Below are 26,404 nucleotides of genomic sequence, written 5' to 3'. Positions count from 1 at the left end.
TGGTTTGGGGTAAAAGCCTGAAGAATGCCCTCGCTGGCCTTAAACCTAAAAGGATTTTATACAATATAAAATAAAAAGGTATGTAAATAATTAAATAATGTAAGTGCCTAACAATTTGTACCGAAACCATTTTGTTACCTATTGCTTAAAGGTGGTTGACCTCTAAAGTCATTTATCAACCTCCCACGTAAAATTAACGTTCAATCTCAATTTGGACCTTATAGTAACTTTTATTTTATTAATAAAATTGTATAGGGTCAAATTTGACCCTCAGTATCTCTATGCCAGTGGGTACGCCCAATGAGTGTACGCCGACTAACGTAGCGGGTACGACTCGGCCGTGAGGACCAAAGCGACGTCGTTTAGAACTCAGCGTCTACACTAGGGAGAAGTTACCTATCTCTGTAACTTTTTGATTCTTTCGAGGAAGGTCTCCTATTATATAAAGGGGACCTCCACATTGTAAAAGGGATCATCTGATCTAATGAAACTCTCTCATTTTCTGTCTTTCTCTCTCTGTATCTCTACTTCTAACGAAAATATCTTATTAACATACATTATCATCTTTGCAACACTAGATCTACAACAATATTATCATCTTTGCATCTCTAGGTTTATTATATTTGATTACGATTTACCCCTTCTCTATTTTTTGATTGTTTTATCGCTTACAAAGTACATCATTAACTTTTGAGCCAAACAATTTGGCGCCGTCTGTGGGGACCTCGAGAACGAGTCCCAGTCCCGATCCCGAGGCGTTAGCGGCGCCATCAGTGTAAAGAGTCCATAGGTCGGCATTGGAGGGGGCAGGGCGTGCCTCCAATTCCGCTTCTGGTAAGATCTCTGCGCTGAAGTCGGCTATGAAGTCGGCAAGTACTTGCGACTTGATGGCGCTCCTTGGGTGATATGAGATAACGTGCTCACTGAGCTCTATGGCCCATCGGGCGAGTCTGTCTGATAACTCAGGTTTGTGTAGGATACTTCTCAAGGGGAAGGTCGTCACTACCTTTATGGGGTGGCATTGGAAATAGGGTCGGAGCTTCCGTGAAGCTACGACCAATGCCAAAGCTAATTTTTCAAGGTGTGGATACCGTGTTTCGGCGTTCACTAAGGTTTTGCTAATATAGTAAATAGGAGATTGTGTACCTTCATTTTCGCGAACTAGGACTGCGCTGACGGCAACCTCGGATACGACCAAATACACCAGCAGTGGTTCGCCTGGGTCTGCTTTGGCTAGCAGTGGCGATGAAGACAGGTACGCCTTCAATTTCTTTAGGGCCTCGATGCATTCCTCGTTCCATTGTAACCCATTGTCCTTTCTTAGCACACTGAAAAACTTGTGACATCTGTCGGAGGACCGTGAGATGAACCTAGACAAGGCGGCTATTCGCCCAGTCAGTTTTTGCACCTGCTTTTTGCTATTCAGTATCTCTGGTATTGCGTCTATCGCCTTGATTTGATCTGGATTGACTTCGATACTTTGTTGTGATACGAGAAACCCTAAGAATTTTCCTGATGCCACGCCGAAGGCGCATTTCTCGGGGTTCAGTTCATCCCGTATTTTCTCAATATCTCGAAGGCTTCTTTCAGATGGTTGAGGTGGTCCTCTTTTCTTGTCGACTTTACCAGCATGTCGTCGATATAGACTTCCATAGTCTTACCGAGCTGCTCTTTGAACATTTTGGTTACCAGTCTCTGGTATGTAGCCCCCACATTTTTGAGCCCGAATGGCATTACTTTGTAGCAATAAGTCCCTTGGTGGGTGATGAAAGTTGTCTTCTCTTGGTCCTCCTCGGCCATCATGATTTGATTGTAGCCGGAGTAGGCGTCTAGGAAGCTCAGTAGTTCATGTCATGCAGTGGCGTCGATCAGTTGGTCGATGTGGGGTAGTGGGAATGAATCTTTTGGGCATGCCTTGTTTAGATCAGTGAAATCCACACACATTCTCCACTTCCCGTTCTTCTTTTTTACCATGACAACGTTGGCGACCTACTCGGGGTACTTTGATTCCCTGATCGAGCCGTTGGCCAGTAGCTCGTCTACTTCTTTACCGATCGCTTCATTGATAGCGGCGTTGAATTTTCTCCTCATCTGTCGCACGGGCGGATGTAATGGATCGACATTCAGCTTGTGGGTGGCGATGTCTCGCGGGATTCCCGGCATATCTGAATGGGAAAAGGCGAACAAATCTGCATGGTTAGTTAAGAATTCACAATACTTACTTGGGTTGGCGAGACCTTGCCCGATATAGGCTTTCTTCGTAGGATCGATTTTGTTCAATTGGACTGGGTCGAGGTCTTCGCCCGTTGCTTTACAGGCTTCCACGACGTCGGGGTCTTTGATGACGTCCGTTGTCGGGTTGACCTTAGTTCTCGACACGGCTAATTGCTATGCCTCCGCGCTCGCCCCTTTAGCTGTTGGGTGTGGGCGCAGTCTTGGGCTATTTTGTAGCATTCTTGTGCGGTGCGTGGCTCGCCTCGAATACTGAATACTCCCCATGGGGTAGGAAATTTGATCACTTGGTAGTGGCTTGAAGGGACCGCTCGCATGGCGTGTATCCATGGGCGTCCTATGATGACGTTGTACGCTGTTTCTTGGTTCATCACGTGGAAAGTTGTTTCCAGCGTGACTCCTCCTGCTAAGACGGGTAGTGCTATTTCTCCGGACGTCCGTTCTACTGCATTGTTAAAACCGGTTAGTGTTATGCAGCGCGGTATTACCTTATCCTCGAGTCCCATTTGTATGAGGACCCTTGGGTGGATAATACAGGCGCCGCTTCCGTCATCGATCATGACTCTTTTAACATCTGTATCAGCGATACGTAAAGTGATAACTAAAGCATCATAATGAGGGAACGACAAACCGTCGGTATCAGACTTATCGAAGGTGATACTATCTTCGAAGTCCTCATACCGTTCATGGGCGATGGTCCGCTTTAGTCTGTGTGTGGTGGCGAGTTTGACGTGATTGATCGCTGCCTCGTCGCCGCCTCCGACGATCATGTTTATCGTGCGCGCTGGGGAAGGCCACTTCGGCAGCCCGTGGGGCTGTTCCCGTCCGCGTGCAAAGTTTATTTTTCCTTTGTCGCTGAGTAGCTCCCTCAGGTATCCCTGGTTCAGCATCCTGACCACTTCTTGCCGTAGGCCTATGCAGTCTTCGGTTTTGTGTCCTCGTTCCTGATGGAACTCACATAGGGCGTTTGATTTCCTTGTGGCAGGGTCTGATTTCATCTTTTGCGGCCAGTGCACCTTGGTGCCTAGCTTCTCCAATGCGTACACTATCTCTGAAGGAGACACACAAAAGTTATGGGCGGTTAATAAAGGGGGCGTACCTCTTTCGTTTCGCAGTGGGGCGACGTGTCGCTGTAGTGCGTCTGTATGCCTTGGCGCCGTCTGTGGGGATTTCGAGAATCAAAACCATAGTATCCACCTAGAGATCAACCAACTACCACTCTCTACACCACTCAAAAACAGAAAATGGCCGAAAATAACACAAGATCGAAAGCCATATTGGGTGTCACTACCAATCTCCTAGGCCCTCTCAACGAGGCCCGTGACGATGGCATCCTGAATGAAACCCCTAGCATCACACCAGGTGCAGAGATCTCACCTTCCCCATCTGAAGGTCTGACGATCTTACACAAAGGAGCTTCCACATCTACAGCCACGGAAGCACCCTCAGCGGTCAAAGAGCTACTGGAAAGATGGCTAACAAGTACTCTAAGTGGCTTGGTTGAGAGGCCACCGCAAAATAACGTCGTATGTACACCAACGGTAGGTACCACTGCTGCAGTGGGTGAACCAGAAGTTACACTGGTAAATAACAGACCCATCGAGACACAAACCAACGATGGCACGCTAACAGCCATCTTAAAGAAGATGGAAGAAATGGAAAATGAAAATAAGGCGCTCCGTGATCAGATGAAGGAACATCAGGAGAGGGTCGACAAGATCTCCGATGCTCCCAAGTTGCTACCAAAACGCGACGTGGGAAGGTTCGTTGAACAACCATACACCGAAGAAGCTGCTCCTCACTCCACCCCAAAAACCTTCAAAATGCCACCCTACTTAAGGGTATATGACGGAACCACAGATCCCGAGGATCATCTGCTCCACTACGTCACTGCTGTGAAGGGCAACGACCTATCAAAAAAACAGGTACCGTCGGTACTACTGAAGAAGTTTGGCGAGACGTTAACAGGAGGGGCCTTAACATGGTACTCTCAGCTACCGGCTAAGGCAATATCAACGTTCGAGGAAATGGCGGATAAATTCATCACAGCCTATGCAGGCGCGAAGAAAGCAGAGTCCAGGGTCAACGACATCTTCGCCATCAGGCAAAACGCAGGAGAGGGACTCAGGGACTTCCTGGCAAGGTTTAACAGGGTAAGGATGAGTCTACCAAACGTATCGGAAGGTATGGCAGTCGCCGCTTTCCAGAACGGGCTAAGCAGAGATGGTTCGAGGGCAACCAAGAAGCTGCTGAGCCGCCTCATGAAATATCCCCTACCACATGAGAGGAAATCCACAACGCCTATTGCGACGAGGTACGAGCGGACGAGGATGATCTAAATGACGACCTTCCCCTTGAGAGGTATCCTACACAAACCTGAGTTATCAGGCAGACTCGCCCGATGGGCCATAGAGCTCAGTGAGCACGATATCTCATATCACCCAAAGAGCGCCATCAAGTCGCAAGTACTTGCCGACTTCATAGCCGACTTCAGCGCAGAGATCTTACCAGAAGCGGAATTGGAGGCACGCCTTGCCCCCTCCAATGCCGACCTATGGACTCTTTACACTGATGGCGCCGCTAACGCCTCGGGATCGGGACTGGGACTCGTTCTCGAGGTCCCCACAGACGGCGCCAAATTGTTTGGCTCAAAAGTTAACGATGTACTTTGTAAGCGATAAAACAATCAAAAAATTAGAGAAGGGGTAAATCGTAATCAAATATAATAAACCTAGAGATGCAAAGATGATAATATTGTTGTAGATCTAGTGTTGCAAAGATGATAATGTATGTTAATAAGATATTTTCGTCAGAAGTAGAGATATATAGAGAGAGACAGAAAATGAGAGAGTTGCATTAGATCAGATGATCCCTTTTACAATGTGGAGGTCCCCTTTATATAATAGGAGACCTTCCTCGAAAAAATCAAAAAGTTACAGAGATAGGTAACGTCTCCCTAGTGTAGACGATGAGTTCTAAACGACGTCGCTTTGGTCCTCACGGCCGAGTCGTACCCGCTACGTTAGTCGGCGTACACTCATTGGGCGTACCCACTGGCGTAGAGATACTGAGGGTCAAATTTGACCCTATACAAAAATGAAAGTTATATTTTGCATCCTCTAGATGCCCTCTTGCGAAGAGAAGTGAATTAAGTTGAAAATGCTTTGAAGTGCCCAATCCTGTGGGCATTTGTCTTATAAAATATTTGGTGGGAGTAACGGGTTGTTTGGTTGGAAAGAAGTTATCCCGGGGTTAATTATTCTGGCCTTATGGGATTAGTTATTCCACCTTTCCGTGGGGATAAAAAAAATACTATAATTCCGGGATAAGTAATTCTGGAATTAATTATACTGCAATTTTCTCCCAACCAAACATGGGATAAACTGTTCTTAAATTTAGTCTCGGGATTAGTTATTCCTTATCCCTCATACCAAACGGGCTCTAAGGGGGCATTTGGTAGGGTGCATAAGAATAATGCTGAATATGGTGTATTAGTAATGCTGGTATAGTTATGCTGACATTAGTTATGCTGACATATTTCTTATCTATTGTTTGGTTTGATATAGTAAAGCATTGCACAATTTCTAAAAGAATTATTTTTGTACAAAATACCCTCATAACTAGTCCATCACTTTATCTTTTTAAAAGAAACACGTTGAAGATGTTTTTATATGAAAAGGGTTTGATTTACTTGATTTGTCTACCTATGTTCTAGCGTAGAATTAAATATTTATTTATAAAAAAAGAAAATATGCTAAGTATTTATTTATTTACTAGGAATATAATTTTATTTTTTACTTTCTTGAATTATTTTAAACTTGCATTAATATAATAACATATTTTAATCAAGCATAAATTTTGAAGAACAATTTTATCTTTAACCAAGCTATTGCATGCATTAAAACCCATTGCATTTATTGACATGGTTTCCTATGCATCGGATAATACCAAATAGGATGTCTAACTAATGCATATATTCAAAAGGTGTATCAAACAAGATATTATTAATACACAAAGCTAATGGTTCCATTATCTAATGCATCCTACCAAACGAACTTTTAAGTGTAAAATTTGCGATTTGTATAGCTAGACTACTGTGAGGTCAAATGGTGTTTGAGGCCTGAGGGGACCAGGTCATGCATTTTCCGAGTCGCTACTGGAACTTCTGGACTCTATATAGCCAGCTTTTGGCTTATTCGTTACTTATTTTGGTATACATACAATTAAAAGAATACTGTTAGATTCATTGTGGGCCATATGATGAATGTTTGTTGGTTTCTTCCTCACCTCTATTAACAAGTTCATTGCAACTTCAGTAAGCCCCTTAAAAATTTTACGACAATCCAGCAAACAGAGTCGCGATTAAATTGTATACTATATTGTTATCCACCTTGTTCAGAATCAAGAGGAGAGAACTCAAGTAAATGAACTTTCACCCAAACCTTAAAGAACAATCCCTTTTTTCCAATCCTTCAAGATCTTGTCATGTTGAACAATTGTAATACGATAGATGCTGGGGATAAACACAGCTCAAAAACAATTTATTAGCAAGTCACGAAATAAATATAATGCCGGCAGTTCTAATGATCCATTTCTTTGTCAAAGCATGCATTACATAGGTCAAAGAAAAATAGAGTTGTGTATATACAAGAGTGATGGCCCTGCCCCTGTTGCTTGGGCATTCTCCATTTTGAGTTTCATTAGCAACCAAAGCTCAACCTAGTGCCGGACTCTTTGACCAGGTAAATTCTGAGAAGGATAACTAGTTGTAAGAAAGTATAACAATAACAATTACCTAAGGCAGTCACCAAAAGGCTCTTTTTCCCCAGTGTTCCAGTAACTCAGGCTTCTAAGACATACGATTCTTGATGATGCCAATTGTACCCTGAACGTCCTCGCGCTTAACCATCACTTTTGACTCCATAAACACTCATACTGGTTAGTTTAGAGATGTTGGTCAAAAATTGCGAGCCACAGCACCTATTAATCATATGATGCCAACTCAATGCTTGAGCCAATAGTTTCGCAGTTGAGACATGTGCAACAGTATCTCATCTCGACCTTGGTTGGTGACACTACTGGTCATAATCCAAGGTGGTACAGTTTGGAAGAACTTCTGTATCAACTCTAGAAAATCCTGCAAATTCTCTTCAGCCCTTCTCCCTCCATTCTTCTTCTTTTACCGCTTATCACACTCGGTCAAAACTAGTGTTATTGGGATCTGAAAAAGAGCACCCACGATACAACACAAAACTTAGAAAAGCGCCTTCATAAATAAACAGAAAAGCATCAATATTTTTCCACCAACCAAATCGGACAGCATTTCTGAATTGATTGCTTAGGTGGGGGCAAAATGGTATCCAAAATAAAGGAGTAATCCATTTTCCTCTAATATTGAGTATCATGAGTAGGGGTGGCAAAATGGTTTTAAGAAAAAAACAGTTAACCACCCATATTATCCACTAAAAAATGGGTTGGATAATGAACTTTTTAAAAACGGGTCAAATATGGATAAGAACCATATTATCCATTTAGAAAATGGATAACCAATGGGTCTGACTTTTACATTTGTAAAGCCTCAAATTGGGGTTTACAAGTTAGGGAGACTAAGAATTCTCCCAAAAGTGATCATATGCAAAAAGTCATGGATAATATGGTTACCCATATTATCCGCCGGTTAACCCTTTTTTTATCCGTATTAAATATGGGTCGGGTCGGATAATTTATCAGTTTTTTCATTACCTATTTTCGATCCGAACCATATCCGACCCGACACGTCCGTTTGCTACTCCTAATCATGAGGTATGGTCTTGGAGTAGAAAGTTTAACAATAGCACTTCATAGAATCATGCAAAAAGTGCAAAGGCAAACAAGGAATAACGTAAAGAATTCAGGACTTGAAATGTTGAGCACATGGCAAAAGGAGGCCTCATATTCACATGATGTGATCTTACAACTTTGTTGTTCATAAAATCGGAATGAAGATAATTTAGACTGAATCACCTGATTCTGACCCAACCAACTTGCATACTCAAGATCAATCTTTTTTGCAGGGATGCTAGCATCTATGAGGAGGAAGACTGAGACAAGGGTTGGCCGGTTTAGGAAATAATCTTTGGTGAACTTAGCCCAATCTGTCCGTACTTCATGTGGCGCAGCTGCATACCTTCAGTATTAACAAAAGTTCAGTATTTGATCTTGAATATGCAAGTACTGTTAAAAATGTCATAGAAGACGGAGATGGCATACGAAAAGCATATAATGTTAACGATATCAATTTGAGGCACGAAAAGGAGTAAAATTATTCCAATGTATTGTTTGAGAGAGTGATAAAGATAGTGAAATTTGCAAAATATGATTGGAGGAAACTAACAGATAGGGGGTGTAGAGAAGCTTATGGTGAAAATAGATACAGAACAAAGTCTGAGCACAATAATTTGTTTTTAAGTGGATTCACATAAGAGATGGAATTCAACAATTGCATTAAGTCGCTCTAAAGAACACGCCCGCCTGGTGCTCAAGCATTTATGAACATCTACTTCTGTCTCTACGATAGCTTGCTAAACCTAGTCAAGCTGGATAAAACCTTGCATCAAGCTCTCAGAATATGATGAGTAATTGTTCAGTTCAGGTCATTGTTTTAACAATAGTCTTTAATCCAAAATCGCAGCATTATGCGAGGTCCTGATTCACAGTTTCTAACAAACAGAAGCAATCAAGATTTTCCTCTTTATGAAATAAAATTCCTATATGTGAATTTAGTCAACATTTCTGAAAGACCTAGAATGATAGAGTAGGGAGTTCACATCTCAGGATACTAGGGGTAATAATTACTTATTCAATATGCAACTATAGGAAGCCATCGGATAAGCTATCATGAAAATGCATCGGCAAGGCCAGAATGTGAGTGTCACATTTCACACTAGTCCTTCAAATGCTGCAGAAAAGTATACACAACTTTCTTAAAACATTCTGCAGTGAAGTCCATACCCGTAGCCTGGTAAATCCACAAGGTACCAGCTATCGTTGATCCGGAAATGATTGATGCATTGTGTCTTCCCTGCAATTAGACAGAAGAACAGGCTTACTTATATGGTTTCTTATTTGAAGATTTGTAAAGAAATTCTTGAAAGGTAAAAATGCTGCAGGTTGGATTTAATTTTACATATAAAAGAAAAAGAGTTATACTTTCATTCAAGTCTCCCCGAAAATTTTGTTTGCCTATATTAACAAAGAGAGCACTTACACGAAATCAAATTTATCAGAAAGAATGAAATATCATGTATTATCAAAATTTCCATGTACTGAGTTGCTAAACGAGTCATATAAATCACGTCGTATTTACCACACCTTATGGAAACAAAAGCTTAGAACCTATACAATTTTTTTTTGATGGGTAAATAATATATTATATAAATATTTGCACTAAGCCAGTACAACAGGCGTAATTACAGGTTGTGCAAATCAGCAATTGTGTCTAAAATATCATCTACATCTGGTGCAAAAGCCAGTTTGCACCAAAAAGCGATCAACAAAATGCAATTAAGTTTAAGGCACTGTAAATTTCTTCTTTTGCCTTCAAAAATTCTACTGTTTCTTTCAAACCAGACGGACTACCAGATAACTTGAGGAACAGTGTTCCAGGTCTTTTGAGCTTTCTTGCATAGACCCTACCTCGTCCAGCACTTCAGCATTTCTGAAATGGAGTTAGGCATGGTCCAAGACATACCAAATATTAAAAAGAACATGTTCCATAACTCGCTTGTAACCTTGCAATGCAAAAAAAAGATGGGTAACATCTTCAGATTGTTCTTCACATAAAGGACCTCTGCTGCACAGCTTGAAACCCCTCTTCTGGAGATTGTTTTCTGTGAGGCATGCCTCCTTAGCCACAATCCAAGAGAAGCAAGAAACCTTTAAAGGTGCCATGTTGTACCATATTTTTTCCCAAGGCCATAACTCACTGTTGCAAAACCCCATCATATTGTAACAACTTTTAACTGAAAAAATGCCCTTGGGGTGACCCTTCCAACTGATAGAGTCCATTTTGTTGTGATCCAAATCAGTGTTGCTTAGCATTTGTAGCAAGAGTCCTACCCTCTCCATTTCCCAATCATTAATATTCCTTCTAAGACACAAATTCCAGCCTTGCGATGTACAGAAATCTGCAATTGCCCCATTGTGACGCAAGGATAGATTATAAAAATCTGAAAATTGGTCTTTTAGTGGCGTATGACCCAACCATGCATCTTCCCAAAACCTGATTTTCCTTCCATTGCCAAGAATAAAACCCATGTTTGACTCAAACTTGTTCCAACGCCCTCTAATATGTTTCCATAAACCGGTGCCATGAGGCATTCTAGACTCTTTGGTGCGCCATGGATTGTCCAACGAAAACTTTTCCACCAAAGTTCTCCTCCAAAGTGCATTTTCCTCCATTGGAGATAATAAAGAAAGAGAAGGAGCTGGCAATTTCTAGCCACCAGGAAGAATTGGCATGCAGCACAAAGCTGAAAAATCTAGTAAATCTAAGATAGGTAAAGAGAGAACAGTGTGCTTGTGGTCTTTGATGAGCGGTACGAGGACCATTTATCAAGTCGTATACCAGGAAACTCCAAAACAGTTGCTCAACTCTCACACTGGAATGTCAGCTAATGATAATGGAGAATGGCAGAGGCACGTAAAAGGAAATCTGATGAAAGAATGAGCATAAAAACTGCTGGGACTGCATTGAATCTTTCTCCGGTATCATATGCCTTTTATAAGTCAATGAACACCACATGAATATCTTTCTTCCTCTCATGATAAACTTCAATCAATCTCCTTAGCAAAAATATAGACTCCTCACTCCATTGTAGATCTATCGGGCATAAATCTAGATTGGTTGTCTGTCACTCTTATAATGTCCCTAAGTCTACGAACTATCACTCTTTCCTAGAGTCTCAATGTATGACTCATAAGCTTAGTGTCACGATAGTTTGCACAACTTTGAATGCCTCCTTTTTTATAAACTGGTATCACAATACTCTTTCTCCACTCATCGGGCATCCTACCACTTTTCAGTAAATAGTTTGGGAAGCTATCCTACTCCAACATTTGCAAGACTCTTCCAAACCTCTATGGGGATACCATTTGCACCATAAGCTTTTCTAATCCTCATATATTTCATAGCATCCTTTACCTCTGTTGGCCTAATTCAACAAGTGTAGCTAGAGTTGTATTGTGCACAAATGTTTGGAGATCTAGAATGTTGTTATCAGGGTCTGAGTTAAATAGTTTATCGAAATAGCTCCTCCATCTCTCCTGAATCTCATTATCTTTGTCAATACTTGTTGAGAATCATTTTAATACACTTCACCTGAGTTAAGTCCTTACTTCTCTTCTCTCTTAGTCGCGTTAGTTTAAATATTTCTTTCTCCCCCATTGTGTCCCTAACTTTTGGTTAAAGCCATCTAGGGCTTCTCTGCAAGCTTTTTCTTTTTTGCAATCGGTATCTCCCTCGAGCTTTACTAGTATTTTTAACTTCCCTCTTATTTCTCTTGTACTCTTCAAAGGCTTCTCTATCTTTTTCTTTTGGTAACTTCCTATAGCATTTTCTTTTAGCTATAATAACACTTTTCACCTTTTCATTCCACTACCAAGATTCTTAAGGTTGAGGTCCTATACCTTTAGAGACACCTAACACTTCGTTTGCTACTCTTTTAATTGAACCTGATATTTCCTTCCATAGGATGTCAGCATCTCCCTCTAAGTCCCATGCTCCCTCCTCCCGTAGTTTTTCATGAAATGATAACTGGTTCGCGCCTTTTAGTGCCCACCACTGAACTCAATTACTTGCAAGTTGTCTCCTTTTTCACTCTCACCTCGCTTCGCGTTTTACATCCAAGACCACCAACCTATCTTAGGTGATCATCACTTCTTCTGCTATAACTATGCAATCCTTATATGTGATTCTATTACGTATTATGTCTTCTGGTAAGAATAAAACCTATTTGACTAAGGTTAACCCAACTCTAAATGTTTAGGTGCGAATCCTTTTTTTTTGGGTTAAATTATGTGTTAGCTACACAAAATCATAAGCTAAAGCGAACTCTAGGATAGACTTTCCTTCATCGTTCCTAGTGCCATAACCATATCTCGTGTACTTGGTCAAAATTGTCATTATTGTTGAAGTGTCGGACAATCTCATCTAAAAGCATAAGCTATTAAGAGCACACTTTATTTACTTAGTTGTCTCTTCAACACGCCCTCTCACGTGCATGCTTCATTCATTTTTTTGCATTGGTCAAGCACATGAAAATTCATTTATTATAATGGTGTCGGTGAGACTTGAATCTCGGACCTCTGTCTGTTCTGATATCATGTTGAAGTGCGTGACCATATCATCTAAAAGCTTATGCTATTAGAGAGAGCATACTATATTTACTTAACTGTCTCTTTGACAACTATCATTACCGACATGACCTTTTAGATCTCCCTTAATAAAGATCTGGTGGTCGCCTAACTAAGGTGTTTATATCTTCCCAAAGCTCGCTTTCAAATAATTTAATTGCTTGGAACTTGTTGATAGCTTTGTTTTAAAAGGCAGAATTGGGACTCGCCCGGGACTCGCCCTGGGGCGGGGCACTCGTAAAACGCCCCTGGACTTATGTGTGGGGCTTAGTTCCATGAGACTTACGCCTCGGCCGTCGAGGCTTACGCCCCGGACACGCCCAATGCCTTACGTACTGGGCTCGCCTAATAGAACTTTATGCAATTGTGTGTAACTAACCTTGTAAATCCTCAAATTTTCTTAATAAATCGTTAAGTATTCAAATTATTTTTTTCTTAATCATAAATCATTAAGTTAAGAGTACTTTATGTAATAATTAAAATAAAATTTATATCTACTAAGATTGCTATAATAGTAAATTTTAAATAAAGATTTTATTTAAAAGTATTTATTTATTAACATTTGTTATGTCTTTATTATATAAGTCCATAATTTTTTTATAATTATTTTCCTAAATATTATTTTTCATGTTTACGAAATACAATACTTATTAAGTTAATAGCTCAGTATTAGCTAGTAACTATTTACAAATAATTAGTTATCATGATATAGTATGGTGAATTATGTGTCACTTTAATAACTTGTTGAAACTTAAAAATAAATGATGCTAGAGAATCATATTTAAATTTTGAATAATATTTTTATATAAATTCTCTTTCAAATAGAAAGTATATTAAATAAAAGGGGTATTTTTTAAAACAAATATCAAATTATAATATCGAAATTCTTTTCAAATTCATTACTCCTTACGAGATACATATAAGATTTCGCATCGAATACGTACTTTTGATCATACAAATAAATGCACGTCTCAAACAATTGTTTCAGGTATTTAATAAAACATAGAACATGATATCCAGGTGAGCAGGAAGTATACAGTATGAATTAGGACCAAGTGGCAAAGACCTATTAGCTTGCCTAGACTTTAGACTTATTAAATCTGAGCAGTCTCAAATAACAAAGCGCAGCTTTATAGTTGCAAGATTTGAATCACCCTATAGGCTTGCCTAAGCGCATAACAGTGATGTCCTAAGAGCATGATATCTATATTGATTAGGAATGCAGTAAAACAGTAAACAGTTTTAAACGGATGACTTGAGATCCTATAGACATGTTCTCTAGCGGTATTAATTTAAGGCAGCGTTTGAAAACTTATTTAAAGAAGTGGACAGATTACTTGAATTAAACCAATTTAGAATGAATAAACATGAATTAAACTGATTTTATTTAACCAAACCGGTTTTAAGTTCTATAGGCATGATTTTTATTAGAGCTGATTTTAATTCCTATAGGCATGGTATCTGATTATTAATGTTGACTTTTGGACTTATAGGCATGATTTCTAAGGAGACGAATGTGAATACATTGGACTTCAATTACTTTACACTCTATAGGCATGATATATAATTATAAAGTTGCTTTTAACCCTATAGACATGATCTCTATTAAAGCCATTTAGATCCTATAGGCATGGTTTCTAATATTGTGGAAGTAAAACAAACATAGCAAACACATTTGAATTAACACAACCCTATAGGCATGGTATCTACCCAATTTACCCAACATATATATAACTACCCACCCTTCCTCACTAATCACCCCAATGTTGTTTACAGTAATTATTACAGACCAATGAATTAAATAACAATACATAAATAAATAGGAGTTAATATATAGGGAGCCTGTAGTATGCCCAAACGACTTCCAAGCCTCCAATAGCCTCAAATGCCATAGCCAATTTCATGTCTAAGTGTGTCAGAGTTCCCTAAGGACCTCAAGGATCACAAGCAATGCTCACACCTAGACCTTTTCTCAAATAATAACTGATTTAGGTGCAGTGTGGAAAGGCCAGCTCTGACATGCCAGAGTTCAGAGAGATCTCAAGGGTCTCAAGGTAGTACACATATCAGAGAGGCAAAACCTAGTATTCTAAGAGTAAGTGGAAGTGCATAGCAGTTGAAAGGGTCTAATAGAAAGGTCTGAATACTGAAAAAGAACTTTTGAAAAACCATTAGTGCTGAAACAGTTTGAGGAAAAGTGCGAAGATAACAATTGGCAATCAGAACCAGGTCATAGAACAAGTTTATGAACAACTTTCACACAAAGGGATATGGGTTGGGAACATAGAGGGTATCTCTTATTAGAGCATACAAACGACATGACATAGGGAGTTTTGAGAGGGTTCTATAGATGCAGCAAAGATCACAGCAAAAACATGCATCACACAACTAGAATTACTTTAAAGGGATTGACTAACTTAGTAGGAATGAAACAGAACAGGCAAGAACTTAATGAGCATGTTGGGAAAGTATTAACAATGGAAGCATGCTAATTATATAGAAGCGGAGTTTAGGAAGGACAGTAGTTAGTCCAAACAGGCTTAAGTTACATATGCAGACATGCTAAACAAGATAGCAAACATGCAAGTAAAGTGGAATCTGACTAATCATAGGTTTGAACAGGCAGTATTAGACATGCTTGGATAAGCAGTAAACAGTAACAATAACAGACTTAGGCCATATGAACTAAAGCAGTAAGTAAACACATAGTTTTGATTCTTAAAAATTTAATCAGAAGCACACCTAGTTAAGGAATAAAAATCACAAGATGTGAGAAAGGTAGTGTGCAACTTCCAACCGACTAGAATGGCAAAGATCACAAGTAGTAAAAAGAGCATAAAGAGAGCCTTTTAGAGTGTAAAAGGTAATGGTTTTTGAACTATTGTTCGTTGTCCAGAAGTTAAAATAAGAGGGGGTTTATATAGTAATCATAAGCTTAACAAAATAAGGTGAGAAATAAATTAGGTAGAAAATTAGGGAAGTTCGTGGAATCAATCACACATGTAAATCAGCAAGTCCTTCACTTAATCAAGGGATAATCAAATCAATGGTAAAAGCATGCTAGGTATTTAAGGAAAAGAATCAAGTAAGGTTTGGGTATAGAGTAGGTAATTAAGGGTAAATGAACAGAACTTTCAATTAAGGAAACAATCAGTAAGAATCGGCAAAATAACATACAAGGCAAGGAAAAATTAATTAAGGCAAGCAGTTCAATTAAATCAAATAGTGATGTAAGAATCGAAAGTTTAAGGGAAAGTGTTCAAATCAAACCATGAAATAAGGAATTTAGAATAATCAAGGGTTCAATCAAAGAGAAAATCATGAAAGAGTCAGCAAGTTTAGCATATAAAATAAGGTAAGACATGAATGGTGAGGATTCGACACATAACTTTAACAAAACAAATAGTTAAAACGACAATGATTCAAGGAGAAAGATACAGGTCATAACATGAATAGTCAGGATGAAAACAAGCATATAGAATCAGTGAAAGGTCAAACTAAGAAATTCGGTGAAGCATATTAGGACAAGAAAATTACGAGAAATCACAGGAATCCAAAGCAAGAACACAGTCGATATGCCAGTACTCAGAAACCAAACGAAGAACATCAAAAAATTAGGGTTTTAGTACAAGCGAGTTAAGGTTGTAACAAACTTACAAAATCACTCAAACATATGAGAAGCAGAAGATCAAACACTAAAAAAAATCATCAAACATTTTGTAAAAAGAAAATCCGGAAACCCTAGTTTAGAAAAAGATGAAAATCACTTAAAAATCATACGTTCTTGTAAAGAATCTCAAGGTTGTTGTAAAACCCACATGAAACAAGTCCAAATCATCTCAGATCTGTACAGATCTAAGAGGTTCACAAAAAGAAATTAGGGTTTCGAAGGGAACAACACAGAGGTGAAGAAACATGCTTAGAAACCCATAGAGCGTAGTCAATATAGGACGATTTTACTCGGAATTACACTGAAATGGCCTGAAACAGGTGAGAAAGTGACCATATATGTAAGCCAACTAGCCCTGGTCCCTTGAGGACCCTAGAGATAGCAAGATTAACATGAGGGGGGCCATTGGAGGCCTGGGGGATGGTGAGAAATCATCGGAGATAGCCGTAGATGAGTGTTAGTGAGGTTTGATTAGGGTTAGGTTTGAGAGAGTTTGAGAGAAGAGAGGGGTTTCAGGGCGGTTGGTGGTGGAAATGAAAGGGTTTGGTGTGTGTGTGTGGTGGGGGGGGGGGGTCAATTGTTTTATTTTAGGAAGGGTCATTTCTGGCCGTTGATCTCTATGATCAATGATCGAGATTAATGGGTTTTTGGGACGGATCGGGTATATGGGTTTGGGATGGGTAATTTTAATTGGGATTGGGCTGGTAATTGGGTTTAATTAGGGATGAAATTGAAATAAAAATAGGCTAGATTTTAAATAGCCACTTTTAATAACTATATAATTTATAAAAATAATAAATGATTTCCACAAAATATTTTCGCGTACCAAAATAATTTAAAATAGTTGTTTCACATTTTAAAAATATAAAAGACCGTTTTATGCATCAATAATGTAATTATGCATTAGTAGGGCTATTATTGCAAAGATGTGCAATTTAGCCTAAAAATATAAATATAATTACAAAAAAATGCACTAAAATATTTAAACACAATTTTGGCATAAATAAAGAGTTTAGATTACTAAATCACCAAAAATATTAATTTGAAGGATAATTATTGGAAATTTTATAAATAAAAAGAGAAGAAATAAATCAATTTGGTGCTTTTAAAAATTATTAAAAAAAATTATGCATGCTTATAACGGCATATGTGCTATTTTGAAAGTATATATATTTAAAAAAAAATATGAGAAAAAATTGGGTATCAACAATTATCCCATTTGGCATGCTAGAATTTGTAGACAATAAATTTGCGTCGAGAAAATAAAATCGAGACCGAAAAATATCGCAACAATTGTAGTATTTTATTTCAAATATTTTGAGTATTACAATATCTATGAATCCTCTAATTCTTCTTTACAATAGTAAATAAATTCAAGGGCCTTTGAGCTTGATCTTGAATATGTAGTTGTTGCCACGAACGATGATCTTGTTCTTCAGCTTGAACTTGATTGTTTGAACTTGACCTTGACTTGTTCTTCGTTCTTGAGCTTGAACTTGATTGCTTGATGCTTGAAACTTGTGGAGGAATTTGCAGTGTTTGATCCACGAGCTCTTTCTTGCTTCTTGTTATAACTTCTGGTGTCTTTCTGGGTTATGAAGACCCCTATTTATAGTTGTGCGAGGGAAGAGTTATGATAAGAACAAACTCTTTCCGACCAATCAAATCGAAGTGTGATAAGGCCGCATTTCATTGGCCAGAACATGTCACTTGCACACGTGGCACGATTTCATTAGTCTTTTAATGTGACTTGGCATGCCTTGTTATTTTAACACGTGGCATGATGCTATTTACTCTTCCGCTTGACTTGGCGTGCCACGTCATTTGACACATGGCACCGAATTAGGCCTCATGGAAGATAACATCTTGGGCGTAGTGAAGTGGGCTCATCACTTGTAGCCCAACTAATTGTGCTAGCCCGGTCAATATTTATTGGGCTTAAATCATTAATCCAATTATATTAGTCCATAATTTATTTTGGACCAATATATGTAAAATATAATCCAAATTATTTAGGGAAATTACCAGCTATGTCCATTTATAAGTAGCTCATTACAAAAGTTGGTCATTTGATAAAATATTACTAATATTAGCCAAATTAGCCAATTAGCTATTTGTAGCAAAAAAATATCAAATTTTTGCTTTGTTTTGAGTGGGTGTTATTAGAATAGATTGGGCACAACTTAAGGAGCTTGAATCTCGGTTTTGGGATGATTTGGTGAAGTTTAGAGGTGGTTTGAATTGAAAATTCGAAGTAAAAGCTGAACATGAAAAAAAATATTATCTGTATCACACTATGTATCATTTGTGTATCACATATGTATCAATTATGTATCACATGTATACCCATGTATACCTGTGTGTGAGATACATGTGTGATACATGTTTGATACATGTGTCGCAGAAGACTTTTTTTAACTCGATTTAATTACGAATTTTGATGCAAACCAGTCCAAATCACCTCCAATCTTCCTCAAATTTTGTATATTGACTTGTCTATATATTTTCAATGAATTTCAACTATACTCATTGAAAAGGTTCCTTTTTTGTTTAGATTTTTGGAATCTTGTATAGATTTTTGTATTTCATCACCTTATTTGCTACCGCATCCATGAAATTGTTGCTAATCACACTAAAAAATATGGAAGATGATTTTTGCATGTGATTCTTCGAGAGTAAGAACCCTATTATTTGGTTTTTCAATTTTTGTTGGCTAGTTTTGATAAGTCTATGACTAATGGCTAGAGGTGGTAAGTTGAGATTTATTTGGGACATTTGTGTAAGTTTCTCAATTATTTATTTAATATGAATCGAATAAATTTTACATGTCTACAGCAACAACGTATTTGCAACACGATGAATATCTGGCAGGGCAACTGGAATAGGAGCACCGTGATTATCTGGTAGGACAACTGGAATTAGAGCAACAGGGACAACATAAAAATTGGTAGCATCAACTTATGTAGTAGTACTATTTGCGTTAGTTTCTTAGGTTGTAGGAAATAAATACGGGGAAATAAAAATTAACACTGCAATATTATTTATAAGTGTATATACAAATGACTTGATTCGTGTTGGGCACTATCCTAAAAATAACTTGAGTCGTGTTGGACCCTGTTAAGAATTATTTCAACTGTTTAAAATATCTCCCCCAAGATTATACAAGACTGCCTCAATTTTTAGAGAATACAAGAATCAACAAAATCTAAATTATAAATCCAGCAAGTTTGGAAAAAAAAAAATAAAGAAAAGAAGCTATAAAAAAAATGGAGACAGAGAAAAAGCCAGGCGTGAGGAGAAAATATATGGAAGGAAACTCTCTTGGATTGTCTGCTGAAGTCAAAATTGTAACCTTTTTATGGTGAAGCCTTCACATGATAAGTGGCCAGACATCTTCTTGGTTTGTCGCTTTGTTGTCAAACTAATATCATGCATTTTGCCAGACATCTTCTTCCCATTGCCACTCTTTCTTCTTGCAAGGACACTTGGCCAAATGAGCCATTTGCCCACAAAACTTGGAAATACTGTCACAATATTGGGATCGAAATAGTATAGTGCATGCGAAAGCTTACAATGTAAATTTTGATGGACGATAAATTAGAATATAAAAGAAAAAAATACTAAACTAGACTTAATATTTTATTATAGTTTGGTCAATTAACCTACATATGATCTGTCACTAATGTGAAAGGTTTTTTTGTTGTTATTGCTGCTGCGTGAGAAGGAAACCTCAATTTATAAAAGTGCAAAATTTCTCTTCCAATAAAAGGATAAGGCATATTTATTCCTATGAGGTCACTAAGTCCTTACCACACAAAACTTTTATGTGGTGACAACTTGACGAGCAGTGACAAAAATCTTATGACTTTTCTGTTGTCGAATCAAAGGCAGAATTTGAGCTTTCGCCTTGTACCCTGCAATGAACAATACTACTATCTGTTAGTCAACAATATATAAAAATCTTTTTAAAAATCAAAAACAGAAAACTATGGCATCTTCTTCGCAAAAGATTTTACTATTAAGCTTAGTAAGAGTATAGATGGATTAGGTAGCGGCGGAAGCAGATTTAGGAGAGTAACTTGTATAAAATTTAAGAGCAAAGAAAACTTTTGATATGAATGTTTTCAAATCAAACTATAATCAGGTTTTTTTTCCGGTTTGACTCGGATTATTGGGTTGGTACGGTTTATCGATGTTCTTTGTACACCCCTAATGTTAATTGAGGCAGAAAAGGGTAGTGTAAGTATAACAATATCGTAATTTATTTGGAGCATTGGAAAAGAAAAGAACAACCCTTGGCCAGAATTATTATAATCAATGGCTTCCTCGTATTCTCGTAGAAGCTCACCCCTCGGATTGCTAGCTGTACATCCCTAGAAATTTCAACAATCAATAAGAGGTTAATAAGAAAAAGAAAAAAAGAACGAATTCATTCTTCTCTCAAAATGTTAATATGGGATTTTCTTCTTATGTAAATTAAATTAATCAACTATGGAAGATAAACCCTCTTCTTCTTGAGAAGAAAATTAACTCTCTTCTTCCTGTGAAAGATTCTTGAGAAAATGAACACTCCATAACTTCTCCATTGTGTCAATTGAGAACAGTGGCGGAGACAGGATTTCAGCTAAGGGGCTCCAGAAAAAGAGAGATAAAAGTTAAAAGTATTAAAAGGGAAAAATTATGCGACACGTCGAACATTTATACTTATTTACCATTCGTAGCTATATTTTTAGAAAATTTACTAGACGTAACTATATTTGAATTTTATAGCAAATTCATTAAACAAAAAATTAATTGTTTTGAACTGAAACAAGAGAGTAGGATGCTTGTAGCTTAGTTGGTTAGACGGCTCACTTAATGAAACAAGAGAGTAGGCCTGATGCTTGTAGCTTAGTTGGTTAGACGACTCACGTAATTAACAGAAGTCTTGAGTAAGACTCTCAACAAGAGCATTTTATTTATTTGTATTTCTGTATTTCTCCTTATTTGTATTACTTGCACGAACGAAGAATACAATCGATACGCCCTAGCTTCAGAAATATAATATAATCACATGCTCTAATTTACATAGGATTGTATTAACCTTATTTTAAAGACTAGTGAAACAAATAAGATACATATTGAAGTACATATATGAACATAACATGGATTAGAATCGTATGCTTATGAGAAATTGACGAACCTGAGTCATGGTGCGGGATGGTGTAGTGAAAAATGAAGGTGATAAGGGCATGGTACAAGCTGTTGATTGCAAAAACTGAGGACAGACTGGGGCTTGAAACTGAGGCACCATTTGTAATGATGAATTAGAGGTAGGCAGGGCAAATGGAGGAATTACAGTTTGATTAGCCATAATTCCATTTGTTGGCTCCATTCGAGGCATTTGCATCATCCCAGCTTGACTCATATATGCTTCTTGGGGCATTAAGCCCATCCTCATTGATGTTATCTGTTGTTCCCCAAGTGCAAATAACTGTCACTACATACGCTTGATAATGAAGTTTAACAAGTGAGATGGTGAGTTTAATCGCATGTTTGGCCAAGCTTCTAAAATCAATTTATTTTACAAAGTATTTTTGACTAATTAATTTGAAAAGTATCTTTGAACGTAAGAGGAACTATTCTATATGTAATCTTCAGAATAGAGCTCTGATACCACTCTAATGAAAGCAAAAATCCTGAGAAAACGTATCTAGAAGAGCTTGAGGATTTCCTAATTTCACTCAATTAAATAAACTATACCCTTACAAAACTTATTAGTACTCCTACACAGTTGTTCAATTTTAATGTCATTCTCAACTCTATCCCTGACTGGGTCTTTGATTTCAAGCCCTTTTGAGGAGGGTATCTTTTTGGTTAATATCAATCAGTATATATTTGATCAAACTTTTAAAAAGTGCTTCAAATTATATTTCTCTCAAAAGTGTTTTTGGGGAAAAGCTATCTTTTCTGCTGCTTCAAAACTGCTTCTGCGCTACTCAAAAGCACTTTTTTTTTTCTTCCTAAAAGCTTGGCCAAACACTTCAAATTTGACGTTTTGCGTTGGAGAAAACAAGCTATACGTTCTGTATATTGACATTGTAAAAGGTTTTTATACCATCAAGTCAAATTAATCTATAATTGTACGTGATTGTTAATACTAACCTGATGTATAACTGGTTAAACCTGATATATATATATATAAATCTTTGAGACGATAATTTACGACCAAGTGCTAATAATGCTATCAGAAACATGAACCATGACAAATGGTGCTAGTCATCGTATATCTAGTCCTAACCATTGTCAAGATCGAGCGGGAGGATCATACGATTGGAAAATTCAAGCTACTTCTAATAATTTAATTAGAATAAAGTGAGATGAGAGAGTTACTTGATGAAGTTGCTGTAGAGCTTGAATGTACTTAATGGCATCATCTAGTATGGACGCTTGGTCAACCTGTAAAGAATAAATACACTTGAGTGTATTATCATTTAAGACAATATCTCTTAAACAGTATATTACAAATTTAAATAGAGGGAGCAATTCTACTTAAGTTTAAAACAACAGAGTATGCTAAAAGATCTAATAATAATTAATTACCTTGTCACAGCCAGGAATCAGTTCTCGCAATGCTTTAATTCTTTTATCGACTCGTTCTCTGCGCCACTGCTATGCAAAATACGAAATTTCAAAAGTTATGGACACAAATTCGGTTTAGGTTTGATTTATCACAAATGTCCTCGCAGACATGACTAGTTTGCCACTTAGTAGCAACTAGAGTAGCAAATGAGTGATAAAGTTTAAATGGGTGATTGTAGTGCATTATCAATCAGTGGTGTAGGCACCATCTTGACTCAACCCGTTTTGACCTGCCCAAAATCGACCCAACACATTTTACTAAAATTTTGGGAACTTGAAATTCTTTTTTCCTCAAAACATGATCATATTCCATAAACAAACAATGTTTTCAGAATTTTTTTTAAAAAATAAAACCAAAATCTATGGCCAAACGGAAGCTAAATGTCACGTGGAAAATGGAGATATCAAGGTTTGCAAAAGGTTCCACTGTTAAGAACTTTAGATTCAGAATTAATGAATTATATATATTTATCACGGCAATACTATTTTAGGAGAAGTTGCAATTGCATTTTGGTGCGGTAACTAGAATCAAAGAACTCTAACTAATGTCAGTTATAGGTACGAGAATTAGCTAATTTGTAGGACGACCATAGCATAGAGCCATAGACAATGATAAATAAATACAAATAGTTAAGCAAGTCAATCAACATAGTAAATAATCCCCAATTTCTCTAAAGATTATATCGGCCCCCTCTAACCTTCTTTTGTTTTCTCAAGAACAAGAATAATAAAAGTAGATACGTCATATGAGGTAAGATCAACCAACTCTTTTTTTTTTTTTTTGTGATCTTTAGACTATTTCTAGCAAGAATCTATAATTGTACAAAGATTATTGTTTTACTATTTTTGGTGCAATGAATTACGAAAGCAAAGAGAGGTGAAATATTAGCTTGTCACTGTTACCAGTTGAAACCCCACCATCCTCTTCAAAATTTCAACTATAGAACTCATCTGTGAAAGGGGCGAAAACAGTGATGATCATAATTCTGAATTAGGTTTTTTGGGGCATAACGCCATAAGTTGGAGTTGGAACCAGAATTAGGTTTTTACGGGCTATGTGGAATGAGCGACACCAAGCCCCGCGATGATGCTGCGGCAGTTCGTGTTGCTCTGTTTTGTGTGTAGAGAATGGTGACATGAGAGTATGGTAGGAGAAACTGAACAACAAAATGGTACTACAACAACAAACCCATTATATTTCCACGGGTCAATAGCGAAGCTAGGAATTTTCCGGGGTTCAAACTTGGAAATAGTGAAAAAAAATTCTGACAAAGGATACTCAATATATATTACGTAATTTACCTATATACACAATATAATTTTGCAACAAAGGTGAACAATATATAATTGACCATCCTTAACCCAACGCAACTTTGCCTAGCGTATATGCAAACCTTAAAGTAGAGAGCTTTTTAATAAACCTAGACTCAGAAAAGATGAGAAGAAAAAAAAAAAGGGAGAAAAGAATAAGTAGAGCACTAAATAGCGAGAGTAACAACAAAAGAAGATGGTGTTAGAGAGAAATTCTTTTTTTAGCTATCCCCTAAACAAAAGTGAGAATCACTCTTGTGGCATATCAGTGTGTTTTAGTAGCGTTTTGCGTTTAAGAATTACATATCTTTGGGTGTTAAGAGTCTCTAATAGGAACAAGAATTAATTGAGGTATCAAAATGAAAGTTTGTGTCAACTTTAGGGGGCCCTTTTTAAAAATCCCTTCTTACCCTCGCTCAGATGTTATGTGCACCAAAAGAACTTGCATTAATTATCTGAATTACATTGCAGTAGACACATGACAACAATATAAAAACAAATATATAAATAAATAACACTCGAGCCCTTTGTATGCAATATTTTCTTTCAATTCTGATAATATTAATTATCAGTCGTTGGATATGACGGAAAAAGGTACAATATCGGCGGTTATAAATATAGAGAAAATAATATTAGGTGCTACTTACTCTTGTGGTATTCCTGCTATTGGATTCTCTCACATTGTGTAAGGAATGATAATAGTTAAGCATTTCATCCGTATAGTTACCATTCTCCGTTGCTAAATTGATTTCATCTTCACCTTCATCTTGAGACAAGTCTTGTTGCTTTTCAACGTCATTTTCTTTATTGAACTCCATTATATTTTTGCTACTTTCCTACTACCTGTGAAGATGATATATAGCTACTTCTTTACTATCTAATATATAAATAATAATAATTGAAACGCCGACTTTATAAAATACTAAACTAATTGAAGCAGCTGAAATGCTTAAGCAAAAAGGAAATCTGTGTGCTTTAAGTTCTACTTTCTATTTTCTTTTTGTAGTTTTGCACAGGTATTCTTGCCATATACCTACATGAATAGTCTTATCCCCTGACATTGCTTCCTCCCGAAGGGTTGGGATCAGATCAAGCAGTAAAATCTCCACTGCTATTCAATACAATATCTCCCCAGTCCCTACTCCCCAAAATAAGAGACCACCGTAAGATTAGCGGTCCCAAAAACTACTCTTTTTATATGTAATTTAAATATTTATTATATTTATTGTTAAATAATTAAAAAAAATTCAACCATCTATTGCTACCTTGTCACCATTTGATAATCACATAATTTTATATTTTATGTTGTTTTTTTGTAGTTAGTTACTAACTTACTATCTAGTTCTTCTTATTTCAATTTGAACAAATTTTATTTACAACTCTAACATTGTAAGATATTTTCTTTTAAGGACTCCGTAAGCACGCTTCAAGCTAATTAGATCGTAAAACGCTATAGTTGATTTGTTTATCATCTTTGTAAATAGAAATTCCCACATGATTGTTACTTTGGGAGGCAATTGTACACCGTGAGTTATTTTGACAGTCGTGTGGGAAAAAAATTCAAAACTAAATTTTATCTGGGGTTAGTAATGTTTCAATAAAGATTAAATGGGTTGATCAAATCGTCAAGATTAAATTGCATCTCAAAAAATAAAAAATAATTATAATAAACTTCAAAAATATCTAAAATTATTAAAATATTATAAATAGAATTGTATTTATGGTGAATGTCTATATTTAGAGAAATTCTAGGGTTCATTGCTTGGTGGCTAAGTCACCCTCTCCCTAAAAATAGAGGGTTCTATTCCATTGTAATTCATCCCAAATCAATAAGAATTCTCTATCTCTACTTTTCTCTGTAATACTCTTCTTCTTCTTTTATTGTTTCATAACACGTTATCAGCACGGGACTCTAACCAATTGAGTAGAAACTTTGGGATTGAGCATAATGATTGTCAATTGTTCCATGAACTTCCTTCATGATTAAATTTTGGATTTAAGGTAAGTGTATTACCGTATTTTTCTCTTTTATTCTATAATTTGATTTTAAATACAAGCAAAGACAATAAAATTTGATTATAACTGATCACGCCCAACTATGCCTTATAAAAAGGACTCTGCGGACGTTGCAAATATAACCCGAGTATTACGCCCAGGGTCGAATCCACAGAGAGTTAA

At 37.1% G+C, this 26,404-nt stretch overlaps 1 protein-coding gene across 1 annotated transcript; it reads right to left on the bottom strand.

The window, feature by feature from the left end:
• Positions 1-19,409: 19,409 nt before the first annotated feature.
• Positions 19,410-25,209, bottom strand: LOC109213853 (transcription factor PIF3-like). Its single transcript, XM_019377690.1, has 6 exons — positions 24,874-25,209; positions 22,877-22,942; positions 22,667-22,732; positions 21,477-21,743; positions 20,588-20,667; positions 19,410-20,208 (listed from the first exon to the last, which is right to left on the bottom strand). The coding sequence occupies exons 1-6, from the start codon at positions 25,042-25,044 to the stop codon at positions 20,154-20,156; spliced, it is 705 nt and encodes a 234-aa protein (XP_019233235.1). The 5' UTR covers positions 25,045-25,209; the 3' UTR covers positions 19,410-20,153.
• Positions 25,210-26,404: the final 1,195 nt, after the last annotated feature.

The sequence above is a fragment of the Nicotiana attenuata genome, unplaced genomic scaffold, assembly GCF_001879085.1.
Source record: "Nicotiana attenuata strain UT unplaced genomic scaffold, NIATTr2, whole genome shotgun sequence".
NCBI lineage: Eukaryota > Viridiplantae > Streptophyta > Magnoliopsida > Solanales > Solanaceae > Nicotiana > Nicotiana attenuata.
The sequence above is the reverse complement of the archived record's forward strand: the minus strand, read 5'-3'. Positions and strand labels throughout refer to the sequence as shown.

What these genes read in the sequence shown, in the direction of transcription:
- LOC109213853 (XM_019377690.1), bottom strand. Translation starts at nt 25,044, where the DNA reads ATGGAGTTCAATAAAGAAAATGACGTTGAAAAGCAACAAGACTTGTCT. An exon ending in ATAGCAGGAATACCACAAGA is followed by an intron (nt 22,943 to 24,873) that starts GTAAGTAGCACC and finishes TTTGCATAGCAG; the next exon opens with TGGCGCAGAGAACGAGTCGA. An exon ending in CATCCCGCACCATGACTCAG is followed by an intron (nt 20,668 to 21,476) that starts GTTCGTCAATTT and finishes TGAAATTTCTAG; the next exon opens with GGATGTACAGCTAGCAATCC.